Source organism: Hyperolius riggenbachi, chromosome 1, assembly GCF_040937935.1.
Source record: "Hyperolius riggenbachi isolate aHypRig1 chromosome 1, aHypRig1.pri, whole genome shotgun sequence".
Lineage (NCBI taxonomy): Eukaryota > Metazoa > Chordata > Amphibia > Anura > Hyperoliidae > Hyperolius > Hyperolius riggenbachi.
Genome location: NC_090646.1, coordinates 186,839,000 through 186,858,851, shown reverse-complemented (window position 1 = coordinate 186,858,851; position 19,852 = coordinate 186,839,000). Strand labels below are relative to the sequence as shown.

Sequence of the window (19,852 nt, the reverse complement as noted above, 5' to 3'; positions counted from 1 at the left end):
CATTCTTAAAACTTTAAATTTCCATACAACAAAATCAAATCATCCTTTTAGTACTTGTACATAAATAATGCTCATTAGTTGTAAGAAATATTTATTTAGGTACAAGCTATTACTATTTTGGCTGGTAATTCTTGACATAGATTAGAGACCTGTCCATGTTACGGCTGGCCTAAAACAAACATTCCTAATGCTGCCTTCATAAATAAGGCTGCTGTGTGGACTCGAGCACACCAATTCACGGATATATAGTAGTGACATTCTCGTATTTTATATACAATATTTGGAAAACTAGGTGGTACTGCTACGGGATATGGAGAACTATGAAGTTTTTTTTCAAAGTGAAAGTAATTCAATGCTTATCTACCTTTGTGTTAAGTACTTCAGAGTTACTGTATATTACAAGACACCATTTTCAGTGCGTTTTTGCCCGTTCCCAGGATAAAAATGGTCATACTGCAGACAAGACGGCCACAATTATTTTCTATAATTGAACAGTACCTTAGCAGTACAGACATAGGGCTGTGACTATATAGTGTGAGAGAGACAGGGTGAAAGTGCCAGATCTGATGAAAGAATACATGAAAAGCAGGCCTGTATACAACTTCCTCTTCAGCATCTTGTACACAAAAAGAATATTTGCACAATGCACATGATTTACTAAAGTAATTGTGATGTGAAGATCATGTTTAAAATAAATGCAAGCTCTCCATGAAACAAACAACTTCTTATTTGTGCATGTATGAATTTACAGTTACAATTTACGTGCATACACATATATATCATACTGCGTATTACACAAGCAACAACTCATTGTGAATATAACACACATTACAAAGTCTGTGTAATGTCCAGTAAAATTTATTAATTTGCGAGCGCTGTCTGCACACACAAATGTTACCGGTCATTAGTGAATACACTAAATAGCCTCTAATTTCTTAAAGGACTTCCGAGGCCAAATTTAGAAAAAATAATAAAAAAGTTGGATACCTGCCTCAGTTCGGAAGACGCCGTCCGCGCCCTCCCGCCGGGTCCCCGCCACTCAATAGCCCCCCGAACGGCTCCCGACCGCACGGCCCAGTTCGGCTCTTCTGCCTGCACAAAGATGGCCGCCGGAGCTGGCCGCGCAGTCCGCATAGCTGCGAGTGCGGCTGCACAGCTCTAGGGCCAACCCCCCGATCCACGCTACAGGAAACGTGATTTGGGGGGTTGGCCCTAGAGCTGCGCAGTCCGCATAGCCATAAGTGCGGCTGCGCAGCTCTAGGGCCAACCCCCCGATCCACGTTTCCTGTAGTGTCCAGCTCCGGCGGCCATCTTTGTGCAGGCAGGAGAGCCGACATGGGCTGTGCAGTCGGGAGCCGTTCGGGGGGCTATTGAGCGGCAGGGACCTGGCAGAATGTCGCGGAGGGTGCGGACGGCGTCCTCCGTATCTTCTAAACTGATGCAGGTATCTAACTTTTATATTTTTTTTTCTAAATTTGGCCTCGGAAGTCCTTTAACCAAGCATCTCCTGCCACTGATAGATATGACGTGAAGAGTAAATCAGATAATAGCAGTCAGTTTTTAAAAGTCTATATCTGGTCTGCAAGGTCAAATATCTTCTCCAAGCATAGCCAGCCTGGGGGAACAGTAGTAAATAATCAGTGCAATGCAGAATTGTTAAGCAGGTTGTAACTACATCAGACACTATCTGTGTGAACTTTATACATTTTTCCCTATGTTTGTGTGGATTTTCCTAGGGCACAACAGAATTCTCCTGCATTCCAAAAGTATAGCGGTAACTTAACTAACGACTCCCCTCAAATCGGCCTTACACTATGACTATGGTAGGTATTAGATTGTTAGCTCCTCCAAGGGACAGATAGTGACATAACTCTGTAATGCACCCAAGAAAATGTCAGCATAATATAAAAAAATATATTAGGAGCAGCTGCAGTTGACCTTTTTGTAGAAGTAAAAAAATCAGTCTGTGCACTAATGGACCCAACTTACAAAGAATGGGAAGTATATCCCACAATTAAGCCCCCCCCACTTTTGGGTTGCAGGCCAAAAACCTGCAACCTGTCGATTAGCCCCTTATGCAGTGCATGCGCTGGAGCATGCCGATGGAAGCATATCTGCTTCTCCTCGCTCCAGCGCCCACATCTCCCCAACAAGCTTCTGAACTGGCAAGTTGAGCTGCAAGCTCACTGTCATGTGAAACTCGAGTGGCCAGTTCAGAAGGTGCCGGGCAGATGTGGATCCAAGCTGAGCAAAAACATGTAGATCTGCACTAATCAGCACGCTCCAATACGCACTATGCAAAAGGAGACCCACTCTTGATATTCTGCAGATAAGCCCCCCCCCCCACTTTGCACACAAAATTAGGGTGTCAAAAAGTGGGCTTATCGGTGATATACAGTATTTGGAATCATCTTATAACTACTATACCTTACTATTGGATTATACATTCTAGAACTTCAACATGCTACTAGATTACTGTTCAATTTAAAATTATATATTAATTGAATTATAGCTGCCATGCTTCACTATCTTTGAAAAGTGAGCTGTTGCCTAAAGGCCCATACACATGTCCAACATGCACACAACTACTCAACCAACACAACGAACCACACAACCTATATGTCCACACGCCTAGAGGGCTAAACAACCAACTCAATTAACATACTGCACCCGCAAGAGGAATTATGCACTACACATTCAAAATAAGTACAGGTCTTTCAAACAAACTTGTACACACACACACACACACACACACACACACACACACACGAACTGCACGCTATCAGACCAACATAAATGAGACATGGATCGGACAAACCGTACATATGCCTGATTATCGTCCAACAGATTAAAGTCAGATGATAATCAGGCTGCAGGTTGGTCCGTGTGTGCTGAAGACTGCGAATTACAAATGAACTTAGCACTTATACAAAGGTTATAAAATGTATGTTTCTAATAGGGATGATCAATGAGATGCAAATTGTTCTGAAATTATGCAAATTTCTATGCAAATGTATGCAGTTTGAAAATGGACCAATCAATTTAAACCCAGGTTTAAACTGATTTAAACTGATTGCTCTATTTTCAAGCTGGATACATTTGCATACAAAATTGCATACATTTGCATCAACTCTGAAGAATTTGCATACCTGTGATCATCCCTAGTATCTAACTGGGACATACTGTATACACCCAGTACAAAGTATGACTCAAGCCCCATACACACGCTCAACAGCGGTCTTTTATGCAGCACAATTATCAAACAACTTTTGTTGTGAAACAAGTTGGAACAACCAAAAAAAAAAAGTTATTTGCTATTGTTCACACAACTGATAAGATGTCAGTCCAACTGTTGGATTGACGTCTTATCAGTTGTGTGAACAATAGCAAACAACTTTTTTTTTTGGTTGTTCTAACTTGTTTCACAACAAAAGTTGTTTGATAATTGTGCTGCATAAAAGACCGCTGTTGAGCGTGTGAATGGGGCTTAAATGAAGCAGTTAACCAAATGCATAAACAAAAGACCAATTACTCTCCAATCAAAAAAAAAATCAGCAAGAGTAGCTACTGATGCACCTCATATCCGATATCTTATGGAAAATCAATTGTATGACACCGCTTGATGTGGTACAAAACTATGCATTAGCCAAGTGGTCAGCTACACGATCAATGGAAATTTAACACTACTTCCGATAACACTTTTAATCCATACTACCCAGAATTAAAGCAAAGTTTTTCATTTGGCAAAGTGACAGTAAATACATTTAAGATCTATCTGATAAAGTTAATTGTATCTGCTGGAAAAATAATTTAAAGTGTATCCATATAAAAACAGAATGATTGCTGCTTTTAATCTTTTTTTTAATATTATATAGCACTGCGAAGCAAATATGTTTTATTCCTTTTGTGTAAGCATCAGGTGGCATGTACTAAAACTAGTACAAATGACACTCCATTTTTTTATTTATTTATTTACCATCCAGATATCTTATTTGTTTTATATACCATTATCAGGAGTCTGCTTTAACCTCCTGAGCGGTATGGACGAGCTCAGCTCGTCCATCACCGCCGGAGGCTGCCGCTCAGGCCCTGCTGGGCCGATTTTCTTCAAATAAAGTGCAGCACACGCAGCCGGCACTTTGCCAGCCGCGTGTGCTGCCTGATCGCCGCCGCTCTGCGGCGATTCGCCGCGAGCAGCGGCGAAAGAGGGCCCCCCTAGCCGCCTGAGCCCTGCGCAGCCGGAACAAAAAGTTCCGGCCAGCGCTAAGGGCTGGATCGGAGGCGGCTGACGTCAGGACGTCGGCTGACGTCCATGACGTCACTCCGCTCGTCGCTATGGCGACGATCTAAGCAAAACAAGGAAAGCCGCTCATTGCGGCCTTCCTTGTTTATTCTGGGCGCCGGAGGCGATCGGAAGAACGCCTCCGGAGCGCCCTCTAGTGGGCTTTCATGCAGCCAACTTTCAGTTGGCTGCATGAAATAGTTTTTTTTTTATTAAAAAAAAAACCCTCCCGCAGCCTCCCTGGCGATCTCAATAGAACGCCAGGGAGGTTAATAAGAAGTCCTTGAACCTGTATGAAGTAAGATGAGACACGCAAGTGCCATCAAGGTCACAAATTCTGGATTCAAGTAAAATAAATGGAGGGTGGGGGGGGGGAGCAAGCAAGTGGGGAAAAAACATAAAAAAAAAAAGTATATGAGGTACTGTTTGAGGAAAAGATTAAAGTACAACTGTAGTGAGAGGTATACGGAGGCTGCCCTATTTATTTCCTTTTAAAGGATACTCGAAGTGACATGATGAGATAGACATGTGCATGTACAGTGCCTAGCACACAAAAAACTATGCTGTGTTCCTTTTTTTCTTTCTCTGCCTGAAAGAGTTAAATATCAGGTATGTAAGTGGCTGACTCAGTTCTGACTCAGACAGGAAGTGACTACATTGTGACCCTCACTGATGAAAAATTCCAATTATAAAACACTTTCCTAGCAGAAAATCGCTTCTGAGAGCAAGAAACAGATAAAAAGGGGAATTTCTTATCAGTGAGGGTCACACTGTAGTCACTTCCTGTCTGAGTCAGGACTGAGTCAGCCACGTATATACCTGATATTTAACTCTTTCAGGGAGAGAAAAAAAAAAGGAGCACAGCATAGTTATTTGTGTGCTAGGCACTGTACATGCACATGTCTATCTCATCATGTCACTTCGGGTATCCTTTAAGCAATACTAGTTGCCTGGCTATCCTGCTGATCCTCTGCCTCTAATACTTTTGGCCATAGACCCTGAACAAGCATGCAGCAGATCAGCTGTTTCTGGCATTATTGTCAGATCTGACAAGATTAGCTGCACACTTGTTTCTTTGTTAGTGTGACACCGACATAACTGCAACCACATAGATAAGCATGGCTGCTAGGCATCTTGTATTGTTTAAAAGGAAATAAATATGGCAGCCCCTATATACCTCTCACTCTAGTTGTCCTTTAACCTCCTTGGCGGTAAGCCGCGCAGGAGGCTTTCTCCGGCCCAGCTGGGCCGATTTGTTTTATTTTTTTTTTGCTGGACGCAGCTAGCACTTTGCTAGCTGCTTCAGCACACCGATCGCCGCCGCCCCGCGCTCGATCGCCGCTATCCGTCGCGCCGTGCGCCCCCCCAGACCCCGTGCGCTGCCTGGCCAATCAGTGCCAGGCAGCACTGAGGGGTGGTTCGGGACTCCCAACGACGCCCCGACGTCAGTGACGTCATCCCGCCCCGTCGCCATGGCGACGGGGGAAGCCCTCCAGGAAATCCCATTCTTTGAACGGGATTTCCTGATCGGAGATCGCCGAAGGCGATCGAAGCGGGCGGGGGGATGCCGCTGAACAGCGGCTATCATGTAGCGAGCCCTGGGCTCGCTACATGATATAACAAAAATTTTTTTTTAAAAAACTGCTGCGCTCCCTCCTGGCGGAATTTTTTATACCGCCAGGAGGGTTAAATATGCACAAAATAATTTTCTGCAAAAACACCAATTTAAAGCATGGAAACAAGAAACTGAGTGAGTGAATAGTTTATAAAAAAAATATTTTTTACAGTTTTGTAAATTTTGAGCCATTAAAAATGTCTGAGTTTCACAGTAATCCAGACATGCAGTAGAGGTGATAGGTTATGTACCAAGGAAAGGGTCCTCTGCGCATCATGTCACGTTAACGCAATGCTGAAAGATTATTTGTTGTAAATGGTAGCACTTTTTAAGTGATTAAAATTGCAAATACAAACTAAGTGTTATGCCACAATACTTGCTGAACTAAGAATTAAAATCCAAATATTCTTCAAAAATGTCATTTTACCAGCACTCCATTTCCCTAGCGTAACACAAGAACACATACATCGGACACTAATTTTATTCTACAGCATGCATGTTTTGTTGAAATTTTGCACCAATCGGATAAGTAGATACTGGCTGCTGAAGAATATATGGGTTCTTAGGTAATCAAAAACCAGTGCTTGATCACATAGGATTTCAGAAAAAAAAATGCGTATGATAGTAAGCGTTTCTGCATGTTTGAAGTGAGGGTCAGGACATCAACAATGACCAACACGGGGCATGGCAAAGATGACAAATGTAAACTAACATTTGACTCTCTGCTTACTTTAAATATATGGTTCAGGACCATAGAAGTGAGGATCAATGCCGCATCTGCGTCTCTTTAGCTCTGATGTGGCGTAGGTCCTACACCGCAGCTTTCGGCAGTCCAGAGCCAAACTCTACTCGCCGGGCCTCAGACTCGGCTGTCATGTGACAACCGAGCTCCCTCCTATGGTAAGGAACCAGTTGCATAATGAAAAAAGAAGCTCTGGGCCTTAAAGTGAACCTCCAGATTAAAAATCTACTCAGCAGCACTAAAAAGTCTTGGTGTTTCTTTAACAGTTTCACACCATGAGAAGTTTGTTTTTCTTACCCAAACCTCATTTTTAGCTGCACTGAAGAAAACTGCCCGGGCATTTTTCCCCTGATGCTGTACAAAGCATGATGGGATTTCTGATGATGATGTTCTCGTTCTACTGTTTTTGTGCACATTTTTTTATTTTAATTTGAATTTGAGATTTAAAGCCTAGTGTGCGCAGGTGGGAGGGGTGATCAGGACACAGGACAGTTGGAACTGAGTTTCATGCTCCCGGTCACCTTCTTTCAACCAAAAAGATGGCTGTCTCATGAAATCACAAACATTTGCCTGTTCTTTTAAAACCCGGGTAGTTAAGAGATTATATTCCCTATTTTAATTAAAATAACTAATGTAACTTAAAGCGGAATATAACCCTGCATTCCAACTTTGCTTTAAAACATTATTTACAGCATATTATATGCAAAAAGCATTTTTTTTTTTACTAGACCAGCATTGGAAGGGTTAAACACAGAGGTTTTAAGTTCCGTGGAGAGATATGCAGACGTTCAGATAGTTACATTCTATTTAGTTATATGTATATATTTAGAAATATTACACACTCTTTGGCTGTCCTCCAACTCCTTCTCAGTGACAGAGATGAGTCACATTCAACACTTAGATACATTTATGTAAACAAAATGTATCTCTCTCAAGTTCGGATGCGTCTGCAGAAATCTCCAAGAACTTTAAAGCCCTGTGTAACCCTTCCAATGCTGGTCTAGTAAAAAAAAAATGCTGGTTGCATATAATATACTGTAAATAATGTTTTAGAGCAAAGTTGAAATGCAGGGTTATATTCCGCTTTAATGACAGTATGTTTGTCTAGGCTGAAGTTCCCCTTTAAGGGGCCAGAGCCATGTTGTCCTAAATGGGATATAATGTACAGTTTAATTGATTTGTCTGCCTATACATCACAATACACAATGCACTTTCCTAATGAGATGGTGCTGTGTCACAAACAACTGGATATTTACCTTGAGAACGAATGATACACCAACAGATGGCAATTACATGGGAACTCCCAGCACTACTAAGGTAGGAAGAGAGTCTAGTGTGCAGCTTTGCTACCAGATGGGCATGCGGTGACCTACTTTCAGTAATACATTGCTATGACATGAAGCAGTGCTGAACAAATCATTCTGTACTTTAACATTCTCAAAATGATCCTTTCATTTCAGTTTGCAGCTTGACATGAATGTTTCAGGTGTCTGGAAACTAAAACTGCATGTTTGTCTTCTCCTATATCAATGTGAGAAACTTAAAATAATGTCACAGCCCTTGAAATGTACAGATGTGAACTGAAGAGACTGCAGCTTGTATCGATAGAAGTGGAATTTCACTTCAAGTAATTCATGTTTAAAACAAATATGTCAACAAACATTTAGTTCTGCATAGTACAGAAGGCATGGGCAGATACACAGGTGTTCTTACTGTTTGGATTGTCTCCAATGCCATTGTTTTTTCCATTCCAGTACCACAGCAGCAGTGTAGCATCCCGAGACCCTGATAGGATGTAACAGTCTCCTCCAATGTACGACTCTGATCGGGCCAGACAAGTCACAACGTCCCAGTGACCAAACACAACCTGAGTCAGTTTACCTGCAAGCACATTTGTACCCAGTCAATAAATCATTATACAGCAATTCAAGTAACTGCAATTCAGTTCTGTTAGCGAGAGATGAGGGAGGAAAAGGAACTCTACAAAAAGCTGTGTGCCTAGCATTGTTTCTCAGAGCTACACCATTCAACTTATTACCACACATTTTTAACTTAGGCTAGGCTCACAGTGGGGCGGTGCTGCCTAATGGCCGCATTGTAATACAAAAGCGATGAGACATTTACAGTGCGCCCGTTGCGGTGCATTCAGAGTGTGGCACCGCAAGGCACTGCATACAGTGCATTACCGCAAAATATGCTTATCAATAGTGAAGCATACTTTTAACCTTGACTTTACTTGACTGTATGCAACGCTGTGTGTGGATAATGTGGGGCGTAACTTTACCGATTTCCCAAACTTTTTGTGTTAACAGGGAACACAACGCCTACTAAGACCCTAGCCTAGTAAAAAAAATATATTTTAACTAATAAAACACCACCACTGGTTAAAAATGTATGTATTGCTTCACCTCGTTCCCTTCGTATTCCTTTATCTTGTAAGCTCACAAGGGCAGTGTTGTCTCCTTTTTGTCTTGTTTGAGGTTGTACATTTTGTTAATCGCTATACAGTTGTCGCTATAACTTATTATAGCGTCTACCATTTCTGTGTTACATCCCAATGTCCATATTTTTATTTATACCAATATCCATATTTTTATGTACCCTTATTAGTTTTCTCACTCAGTACAGTACAACGGAAGAAGAGGTTGCTAAATAAATCAATACATAGGATTCAAATTGGTGGTTATATACTTTCTTAGAGCCAAAGTTCAGGCAGTTTTTTTATATGTATAAAACAGAATATTGATTTCAATGAATTATTGTGGCTTAAACGCTAAAAAACACTGCTGCTTTGCACAGGGTAAAGCCATGAGTACCTAGCAGTTGTCAGGATGGTGTGTTTTCAGTGAACAATAATTGTTCCCTCTTCATGTTTATGTTATGCTGGCAATACACGGTTCGTTTTTGAGCCATTTAGATGGCTCGATAGATAATTTCCGACATGTCCCATCTCCAGCTCGATTGTTTCGCCGCTCGATTTGTGATAGCAGTGAATGGAAAAAGATAAGAAAAACAAGCAGAAGATAAGAGAATCAACAGCAGGATCGAACAATCGAACAGGAGAATCGAGTGGAAAAAACGAGCTGCGTATGCCCAGCATTAGTGATCAAGAGTGTTTCAGGTTGACTGGGTGTGAGCAAGCAGTGGTTAGTCTATGAAAATCTTTAAAGAGAACCCGAGGTGGGATTTTATTATGCTAGTGGGGCACAGAGGCTGGTTGTGCACACTAACACCAGCCTCTGTTGCCCCATGGTGTGCCTCCAAGACCCTGCGCGCCGCTATACCCCCCGCAGTGCTGGTGACACGCAGCGTGTCGCCAGCACAATGTTTACCTATGGGCTGTCTGTCAGCGCCGCTCCCCCGCCTCCTCCGTATCGGCGCTACCCGCGCGCGTCACTTCCCTCCAATCAGCGGGAGGGAAGGGACGCGGGCGGGTAGCGCCGATACACAGGAGGCGGGGGAGCGGCGCTGATAGACAGGCTTAGGTAAACATTGTGCTGGCGACACGCTGCGTGTCACCAGCACTGCGGGGGGTATAGCGGCGCACAGGGGGGTCTTGGAGGCACACCATGGGGCAACAGAGGCTGGTGTTAGTGTGCACAACCAGCCTCTGTGCCCCACTAGCATAATAAAATCCCACCTCGGGTTCTCTTTAATTTTGCAAAAACTACAGTGTTTATAGTTTCTTTTTTTTGCATAATGAATGTGCTATTAAAAAAAATACCCTGATCTATGACTTTAAATTAATAAGCAGTGCAACAAATCTAGGAGTCAGTTCTGATAACTGGATGGTTAGGGAGTTAATAAATGAGCAAAGAGAGGAAAGTAAAACTGGTAAAAGCCATCACATAATCGACATGCCGGAAATGTCACTAGACTCAATGAGAAAAGATTAATCCACAAGCATAACAGCAATAAATAATAATTCCATGTAGGATTCGATTTTATCATAAACAGGAGTGAATATTTTTTAAGAAGACTAAGCGTGTCATATGAAATAGAGAGGCTACTACTGCTAATGATCTATGGCTTCCTGGTTGATATGTTCATCCTATGTCTTCATTACTTAAAGAGGAAAATTAACAAAAATAAATAAAGCAAAAGAAGAAGAAGAAAAGCTTTGACCATCAGCATTATAAATAAAACATACAATACTCCTCAAGCATTAGAAGCTCAAGCCCGCCCATGCATGCGCAGTAGCACAGAGCCAGCGGCTCCATGCTACTTCACATGGGCGGGCACGAGCTTCTACTGCGTGGCCAGGAATGTGGAAGAAGAGCCGCGCGGCCCCGATAGGATCAGTGATAATGCCTTGCCTCTAATCTTTGGGGGGCCACAATCAGCGACCGGGGACAGCAGACCGCCGAGGGAAGCCTCAGTAGGATCCTGTGGCTTCTCTCTCTTTAGGCAAGTATCTGATTTTGTGTAGTCTAGCTTCGGCTTGGGTACTTTTGTGTCCCACTGTACCTCTTATTTGTACGTGTTTACATTTAAAACATTTTCACACTAGTGGTCTTTTAATGTACTCCAGGCATGAAGGGAACATGAAAATTGCCATTGTTTCTGAGTAAATCACCTGGTACAATTATGTAGACCATGCAGATTAGAGGAGCTGCTTATGTGTTCCAGGTGTATAAGAGGTATTCTAACCAAATAACCTGCATTACAGCAAGAATTTTTTTAAATCATTTACTAGTAGACTGGCAATGGTAGCTTCCAATATTTAAGATATACTTTAAACTCCTTTAAGGGCTGGAACCCACTAGAGCGACTTTTTGAGCATGTAGGGAGGTTTTCAAAACGCTATCGATTTCCCTAAACGCTCAGCCAAAGTTAATGGATAAGCCAAATTCCGCTGGAGCGATTGCGATTACCAAAATCGCAAACACAGGACATACAGCATTTTTGAGTGTTAGCGTTTTGAGTTAGCGTTTCTGCGATGTAAAGTATATAAACGCTAGTGTAATTGCTCGTCAAAACCTACACAGAGCGATTTGCTAGCGTTTTTAAATTAATGCATACTGTAAAAAAAAAAATGAAAATTGAAAAGACCAATCAGAAATAAAATAAAACACAATCGTTGGCAAAAAGCTTACACTTTTTTAAAATTGCTACCAAAATCTCATGAAATCGCTTACAAAACGCTCATTAAAAACGCTAGCAATTGTGATTTGTAGTGGGTTCCAGGCCTAATTTGGTCATTCAATGGTATAAATCTACTCATATCAAAGCCGTGTTGGTTTAAACTAAAACTCTATTCCCCGTTTCTTTTTATTTTCAAGTCCTCAGCGCCTTTGAGAAACCCTCATGCCAGTACAGAAAATACTGCATTAACTCAAGCACTGGGATTTCCCATGGTTTTGACAGAACACATATTCTAGTTATTCAGTTTTATTTGACAGTGCTGTTGCAAATAAAACGAAATAAAGGGAAAAAAAAAAGAAAAACAGACATGGGCCCATAGCACTGCTGGATATAAAAGGCCGCCTGAAAATAATTCCCCCTGCCAGGAGAGGGTTTATGATGCCTTTTCTGCATTGGCTTTGCTACAGAAAAAATGATTTACACTGCAAGAATTTCCTGTTACAAGTATAAAAACAAAACAAGGAATGTTAAGAAGAAAAGGGCAACGTTATTCAAAAGTGATAGAAAATAATCGAGTAGAACACTTATTGTGCTCTGTGGTGATACATTACATGGGGCGTGCATGTGTATGTGTGTGTGGTGGCTGGAAAGTTTAATGGTTAAGGGCTCTGCCTCTGACACAGGAGACCTGGGTTCGAATCTCAGCTCTGCCTGTTCAGCCAGCACCTATTCAGTAGGAGACCTTGGGCAAGTCTCCCTAACACTGCTACTGCCTATAGAGCGCGTCCTAGTGGCTGCAGCTCTGGCGCTTTGAGTCTGTCAGGAGAAAAGCGCGATATAAATGTTCTGTGTTTGTTTGTTTGTTTTGTTTGTTTGCCCTACTCCTAAAGCCAACTAAAAGAAAGAACAATGGTATATTCCTCTTCCTGATCTCTGAGGATGCGAACAAGCCTGACATAAGAACTACAATGAGTACTACTACAACTAAGGAGGGAAACAATCTTTGGGAATTTTAAAAGTTTTAGAGCCATTAAACAATCAGAAACACACGGTAGAGTTTCTGTTCTAACAGCTTTCACAGATGTGTTAATCCTGTTTCCCACACGTCAAGATCAATATGGTACAATTCTTCAAATGTACTTGTACATTTTCTAATGCTATAAGTAATGTGTACTACGCACTGCTCTGTCGTGTCGTAACACTAGCCATGCAAGCCATGTTTTTTTTTTTTTTTTAACACTTCAAAAAGTTAAAATATATTGCCCATGCAACCACAGCAATAGCACTTAGTTTGCAGACAGGAGATCCCAGAATATTCACCCACCTTCTCCTCTTGTAATGGATTTTGCCGAAAGTCTGCACATAGCTAAATGTCATAACACAGACAGCCCTAAACCTCTCCTACGTTAGAACTTTCACCTTAAGTCACCGTTCATCAAAACAGATGCCTAAGATAGTATGTTTTTAATTACAGTACAGTCTACAGTAGGTAGACCCTCAATTTTAGCTCTCAGCAAGTGACCTAGCATAGCTAATCATCATATTTACAGTACAGAAAGCAAGTATCTGCAACATTTTACATAGCTAAGTAGAGACCTTTTTTTTCAAAGTATTCCCCCCACTACCACCACAGAAATAGGAAGTTATTGCTTTCCATGTGAAAAGACAAAGAGGAAGTTAAAATAATTAAATGAACTATTATTATATATTTTTACAATTATGACATTATAGATGATTTACTCAGTGTTTGCCCATTGTAAAATATTTTCTCTCCTCAATTTACATTCTGAAATGTATCACTGGTGGTGACATCTTTAGCTCTGCCAAGTGATCTGTACACAACGTTCATAACTTAGAGTTCTATTCACAGAGGGAGATCTTGCTTGCTTGGCAGTTGGAAAAAGTGGTTATTTCCCACAATGAAACAAGGTTCACAGACAGCAAACTTTTGAACATGTGAATACAGCTTTGCCACTGGATAACTACCAATGGGGAGAGTATCATGAAGACCTGGAAATAGTTAAACACATTTACCTTGCACAAAATTTTCATTACGCTCAGGATTAGTTGCATCTCATTAACCACCCTGGCGTTCTGATAAGATCGCCAGGGAGGCTGCGGGAGGGGTTTTTTTTAATAAAAAAAAAACTATTTCATGCAGCCAACTGAAAGTTGGCTGCATGAAAGCCCACTAGAGGGCGCTCCGGAGGCGTTCTTCCGATCGCCTCCGGCGCCCAGAATAAACAAGGAAGGCCGCAATGAGCGGCCTTCCTTGTTTTGCTTAGATCGTCGCCATAGCGACGAGCGGAGTGACGTCATCGACGTCAGCCGACGTCCTGACGTCAGCCGCCTCCGATCCAGCCCTTAGCGCTGGCCGGAACTTTTTGTTCCGGCTACGCTGGGCTCAGGCGGCTGGGGGGACCCTCTTTCGCCGCTGCTCGCGGCGGATCGCCGCGGAGCGGCGGCGATCAGGCAGCACACGCGGCTGGCAAAGTGCCGGCTGCGTGTGCTGCTCTTTATTTGAAGCAAATCGGCCCAGCAGGGCCTGAGCGGCAGCCTCCGGCGGTGATGGACGAGCTGAGCTCGTCCATACCGCCAGGCTGGTTAACCGTCTCTACTAGAGATCTTTTACCAGAGCAAACCATGAGAGATAATAAAAAAAAAAAACTTGTGTGCTTTATATGCTAGTAGCTACTATAGTTAAATATCACATTGGGGGCAGAGCTTGAATGAATAAATATAGGCCAATTACAGTCTCTGTCCCAGCAGAATAGTCCAGCATATCACTACTCAATGCAGCAAGATGTATTTGCACTGTTCATAGTGAACTCACCTGTATCAGTAGAATAAATACGGAAACTTTTGTCCCAGAAGCCACAGACTAAAATGAAGCGATTGTCTGCTGTGATGACAAAACACTGAGAATGGACTTGGATGCTTTGGTCTAAAAGATCGGAGATTTGTCGTCTGTGCATTCCAGTGTTGTTTGCTGAAGTGAAAATGGGAAAAATACATCAGTACACATAAATACTCATGTGGCAAACTTTTACTTCCTAAACTATAAATTCATTTGTATGATAACCTTACTACTTTTGTAAAATATGGCCCTGTTTGACAAGTAACAAGCATTGTGATGATCCATCCATGTTTTTCAGCTATACATGCTACAGCTGAAAAAATCTTTCTAATTTAAGTCATAGAACGTGAGTTATTTGCATGTTTTTGTCTTTTAAACGCGGACCTGAACTCTGAAATTCATCTCAACCCTAAAAGATAAGAAAAAGCTTAATAACTTTTAAGGAAAACATTTTTTTACAGCGGATACAAATTATGCAGTTTGTCTACTTCCTGCTTTCATAGAAGCACATATATTATTAACATTCTGGGTTTACAAATGAGCTCCCTGCTGTGGCAGTCAGCTGACAGCTAAGGGATCAAATTACAACTTGTGATTAGACACAGATAAGTGGGGATTTGGGCTAAACTCTCTAAATACATACAGGCTGCATTTCTCTTGGTTTTCCTTCTGTCCAGTGATCAAGTTCAGGTCCACTTTAATGGCATTATCAGGGCACTAATAGAGAGAGCTATAATACAATGCAGAGAAATAATTTGCAGGAAAAGGACAGATTGTGAGGTAAAGTGAGAAAACATAATAGAGGACTATTCTAATCCTTCCATTCTACATCTCACTCGCTCTTCAAACCAAGCTGTTACTAATAGCTACTTTTACTTGGCCGAGAGTTGCAGACTTGTCTCCTATGAGCAACTTCTGAGCTGTGTAAAATGTACTGCTACGCTAGGTTTGCCCATATGCAAAACCTACCAGGACAATTGCAACAATGACTTTTTGCAAAAACATTTTCCATCACACTAGAAAAGGGCTTTGCATGTGATACAAGGGAGAAGCAAGGCCAAAGAGTCACCCCATATGAAGTAAGATATCTGTAAAGCATTTATTTAGAAATGATTTGAAAGCAGACAATTATCTGCTGTAGGAAAACCGCTTACTAGCTTTGCAAGATTACGTTCATGTTTAACACACTAAAAAGATGCATAAAAAGTAGGTTGGTCTCTGAGGTCAATAGAACTACTAAAACTATGTGTGACCAGTCAATTACACATCAATATAGTCAACACAAAATGAAAGGCCAGTGGACTAATCTGACACCTCCCTTTTCACATTCAATCCAAGCAGAGGGTGGATATACCTTTTTACACAGGCAAGTATGAACTCTAGTACATAGTAATAGACTAAGTACGCCAGTATTTAGTCAACTGAAATTCTAGTTATCAGCCATCTTCAGTGATGATTATCCACTAAAAAGCAAACCTTTCCTTAATGTATTTGATAAAAAGTGTGTGGCATGTGGTGTAGTGAATACTGTATGTAGGGATTAGATTATGAGCCGCTGAGGAACAGAAATGAACTCCATCAGAAAATGTCAGCCCTATAAAAATGCATAATAATCATGGCTGGATTTCAGGCAAGGCCACGGCCTAAGGTACCAGGAAAGCAAGGAGCGGGCTGTGGACAGCAGGGTGGTAGCAGCACTTAGCCTGCCGAACATTTGTCCTGCCACACAGTGTTTGCACATAGCGCTGGGCGGCTACAGACAGCCGGATCTGGCACTCGGGGGATAAAGGGGCAACAACTGGGCACTAGAGTGATCTCTGAGCTGCCTGTCACTCACCGAATGTGCTGCTCGCCAAGGAGCTTACAATCCAATCCCTGCCATCACTTCACTAAATGTCCTTAGAAAAGCCTACAATCAATGATAATACAATAATAAAATGTGACACTGCTGCTTTTTTTAGTCTACATGGGTTTCTTCTTCCATTTCATGTTAGCATTAGCCACAGCACTCTGAGAAATCCTGTGCAATTTCTCTCTCTGTACACAGTGTTCATCAACTGACCTATTCTAAATGTGCGTATACATGCCCAATCCATAACCATGGTTTCCCACATACTGAGTATTAGGAATGTTAAATGACATGCAAAAAAAATGTTGTGTTGCAGGATTTTTCAAATTATGTACAGTATCTCCTATGAGTACACCTCTCAAATTTTTGTAAATATTTTATTATATATTTTCATGAGGCAACACTTAAGTTGTTTCACTATGATACAATGTAAAGTAGTCAGTGTACAGTTTTTGGAACAAATTGTAAATTTGCTGTCCCACCAAAATAACACAGCCAACAATGTCTAGCAACAAAAGTGAGTACACCCCATGTAAGAAATGTCAGAAATTATATCTTCAGTATCGTTTACAACACTGAGATATGTACTGCATATTCATTTAGGCAGCTTAAAAATGAATCTAATTGTGCCAAGGTGAACCTTGACTGGTCCAATTTCAAGTTGCACAAGTTTGCATAATTTGTATTATTCTGCACCAACTCGGAATTATTTGCATCTCATTAGGGCTGGCAGGATTGTGAGTGAATCTCAAAGAGAAAGGACGCTGAAAGCAGCAACTCTTCAAACAACACGCAGAACACTACCATCAACACATTGGCTGTGGTTATTCCACAAGCAAGCAGACAAAAGACTTATCAATGCAGAAAGATTAACTTTAAAAAAGAAAAGTTTACAACTCCCATGCAGTTTGTTGACCTATCTTTTAAACAACTAGTCTGCGTTATAATTTTCTCCCTCCCGATTAGTATACTGAAGAAAAAATATTTTTTCTGCTTGAATTTCAACTTATTGTTTTAATTGTCACTTCAGGTATACTTCAAGTGAGCCATGTGAGAAAGCTGAAGAGATGAGATTATTGTGTATATATGCAAAAATCCTTTAAAAAAAAATTAGACTGTCAAAGGCACTAAATAAGTTTTGTTCACCTGGCCTATTAGAGAGATTGGAAATTGGAAGTTTAAGGCAAAGACAGAAAAGAAAGATATATTGGAGTGTCTGCACAAAAGTAGGTTAAGCAGAATAAGTAGTGTAAAAAAATTATATACAATGCATTACGTTCTACTCATGGCGTGTAAGACTTTAAGTGCGTTATTCTGCTTAAAGGACAACTGTAGTGAGAGGTATATGGAGGCTGCCATATTTATTTCCCATTAAACAATACTAGTTGCCTGGCAGACTTGCTGATCTATTTGGCCCAGAAACAAGCATGCAGCTAATCTTGTCAGATCTGACAATAATGTCAGAAACACCTGATCTGCTGCATGCTTGTTCAGGATCTATGGCTAAAAGTATTAGAGGCAGAGAATCAGCAGGACAGCCAGGCAACTAGTATTTCTTAAAAGGAAAAAAAAATATGACAGCCTCCATATCCATCTCACTACAGTTGCCATTTAACACTGTTTAGTGTATATGTTACGGCCAGAACCCGAAGTTTGGCCAGAACTAGAAGTGGCCGGCCACTTCGGGTTCTGGCCGGCCAATGCGCGAACTGGCCGCTGCGCTGCGGCCAATGTGAGAAATGAAACAATTCCTGTAAGGTTAATGTGATGTTGTGGCCGCAGCGCAGCGGGCAAAATGTATCACACATCTTTACTTTATTCAATGGCATTAAGCCGCCCGGCTTTTTCCTCAGCCTCTCTCCCCTCCCCCCCCCCCCCCCCCGCCTCTCTCTCCCCTTCTCTTATGGGCAGCCGGGCGGGGACACGCGTGTCCAGGAGAGTCGTTCCTCGCGGCAGGAGAGCAGAGCGGGGAGGCTGCAGACATTGCTTCTGCCAGCACCCGCTCTGCAAGAACGGCAGGATTCCCCTGCCGCGACGAACGACTCCGGAGGGACACGCGTGTCCCCGCCCGGCTGTGCCCATAAGAGAAGGAGAGAGAGAGGCGGGGGGGGGGAGGAGAGAGAGGCGGGGGGGGGGAGGAGAGAGAGGCAGAGGAAAAAGCCGGGCGGCTTAATGCCATTGAATAAAGTAAAGATGTGTGATACATTTTGCCCGCTGCGCTGCGGCCACAACATCACATTAACCTTACAGGAATTGTTTCATTTCTCACATTGGCCGCAGCGCAGCGGCCAGTTCGCGCATTGGCCGGCCAGAACCCGAAGTGGCCGGCCACTTCTAGTTCTGGCCAAACTTCGGGTTCTGGCCGTAACATATACACCCCATTGAGACTTTTCTCCCCATTGGCACAGCGAGTATGTGTAATAATAATTATGGGGCACAGAGTGGGATGCGATATGAAACATGACATACAGAGATGTGCTCTCTCTCTTAGAACTCCACATATATACTGCTTTATATTCAGTGGTGTACCCCACAGATGTGTGCGCTACAATTCAAACAAAAGAATGCAGGTTGATACAACCATAAAGAGGCAAGCATGAGCACTGCTTTGGAAGCTTTGGAAATAACTAGGACTGTTGTGCTGCTTTACGAGGCAGTAATGTGTTTCCCTGGTGGGTAGAGCAGCCAGCACTGCTGTTTGTTCCAGACTGGGATTTGGGATACAGCTCTGAGAATCTGAGTGACAGCGTTATGGCTGTCTTTTCCACAGGTAATTTTGCTCTTTTAAAATCTGAGAAGTCTATTCAGTGGTAAAAATGTTACTAGAGCTTTCACTTCAGCTTTGTTCTTTGCTTCAAATCTGTGGGAAATGTGCCCGCTTTCTGGTTTCTGCCATTATTGCTTATTTTTTATATTTAAGGGCTACCAAATGAATTATTACACACAAAGCAGGCGATTAAACAACGCAATGGACAGTTTACATTTTGACTTTACTAAAACCTTAACTGAACTTTGGCAGTGAAATTGCTACCAGGGTTTTCACCCCATAAACGATTTTCAATCTGGTAAAAATGTACATTAGCATATAAAACATTGTTCAAAATACTCAGCTGCAAATCACATCCTTTGCAACAGAGCAGGCTGCCTGAGTGAGAGCTGTCTCCAACTGCCTCCCAGAAAATGCAAGTACATTCTACAGCCTGTCATATACATCCAATTTTGATTGGCCAATGATTGGGTAAGATCTATTACATGGAAGTGGTAAAATTGGCCAATTTCTGGCCAATCAATAATGGAAGGGTGTACCAGGCTTAAGGCCTGTCTCCACTACATGCAGATTGGATGCAGAAAAACTGACTCCAATGAATGTCTATGGGCCTGTTTCCACTAAACGCGATTTTTCTGATGCAGATTTTCCCATA

At 42.0% G+C, this 19,852-nt stretch overlaps 1 protein-coding gene across 4 annotated transcripts in view; it reads right to left on the bottom strand.

Annotated features, from left to right (window-relative positions):
* LRBA (LPS responsive beige-like anchor protein) overlaps positions 1-19,852 on the bottom strand; it is a 677,685-nt gene that overhangs the window by 59,275 nt on the left and 598,558 nt on the right. For all 4 annotated transcript variants that reach the window (XM_068279131.1, XM_068279139.1, XM_068279143.1 and 1 more), the window contains 2 exons: positions 14,558-14,713; positions 8,353-8,520 (listed from right to left, as the gene is read on the bottom strand). In XM_068279131.1, coding sequence (XP_068135232.1) covers positions 8,353-8,520; positions 14,558-14,713 — 324 coding nt within the window. The remainder of the gene's footprint in view (positions 1-8,352; positions 8,521-14,557; positions 14,714-19,852) is intronic.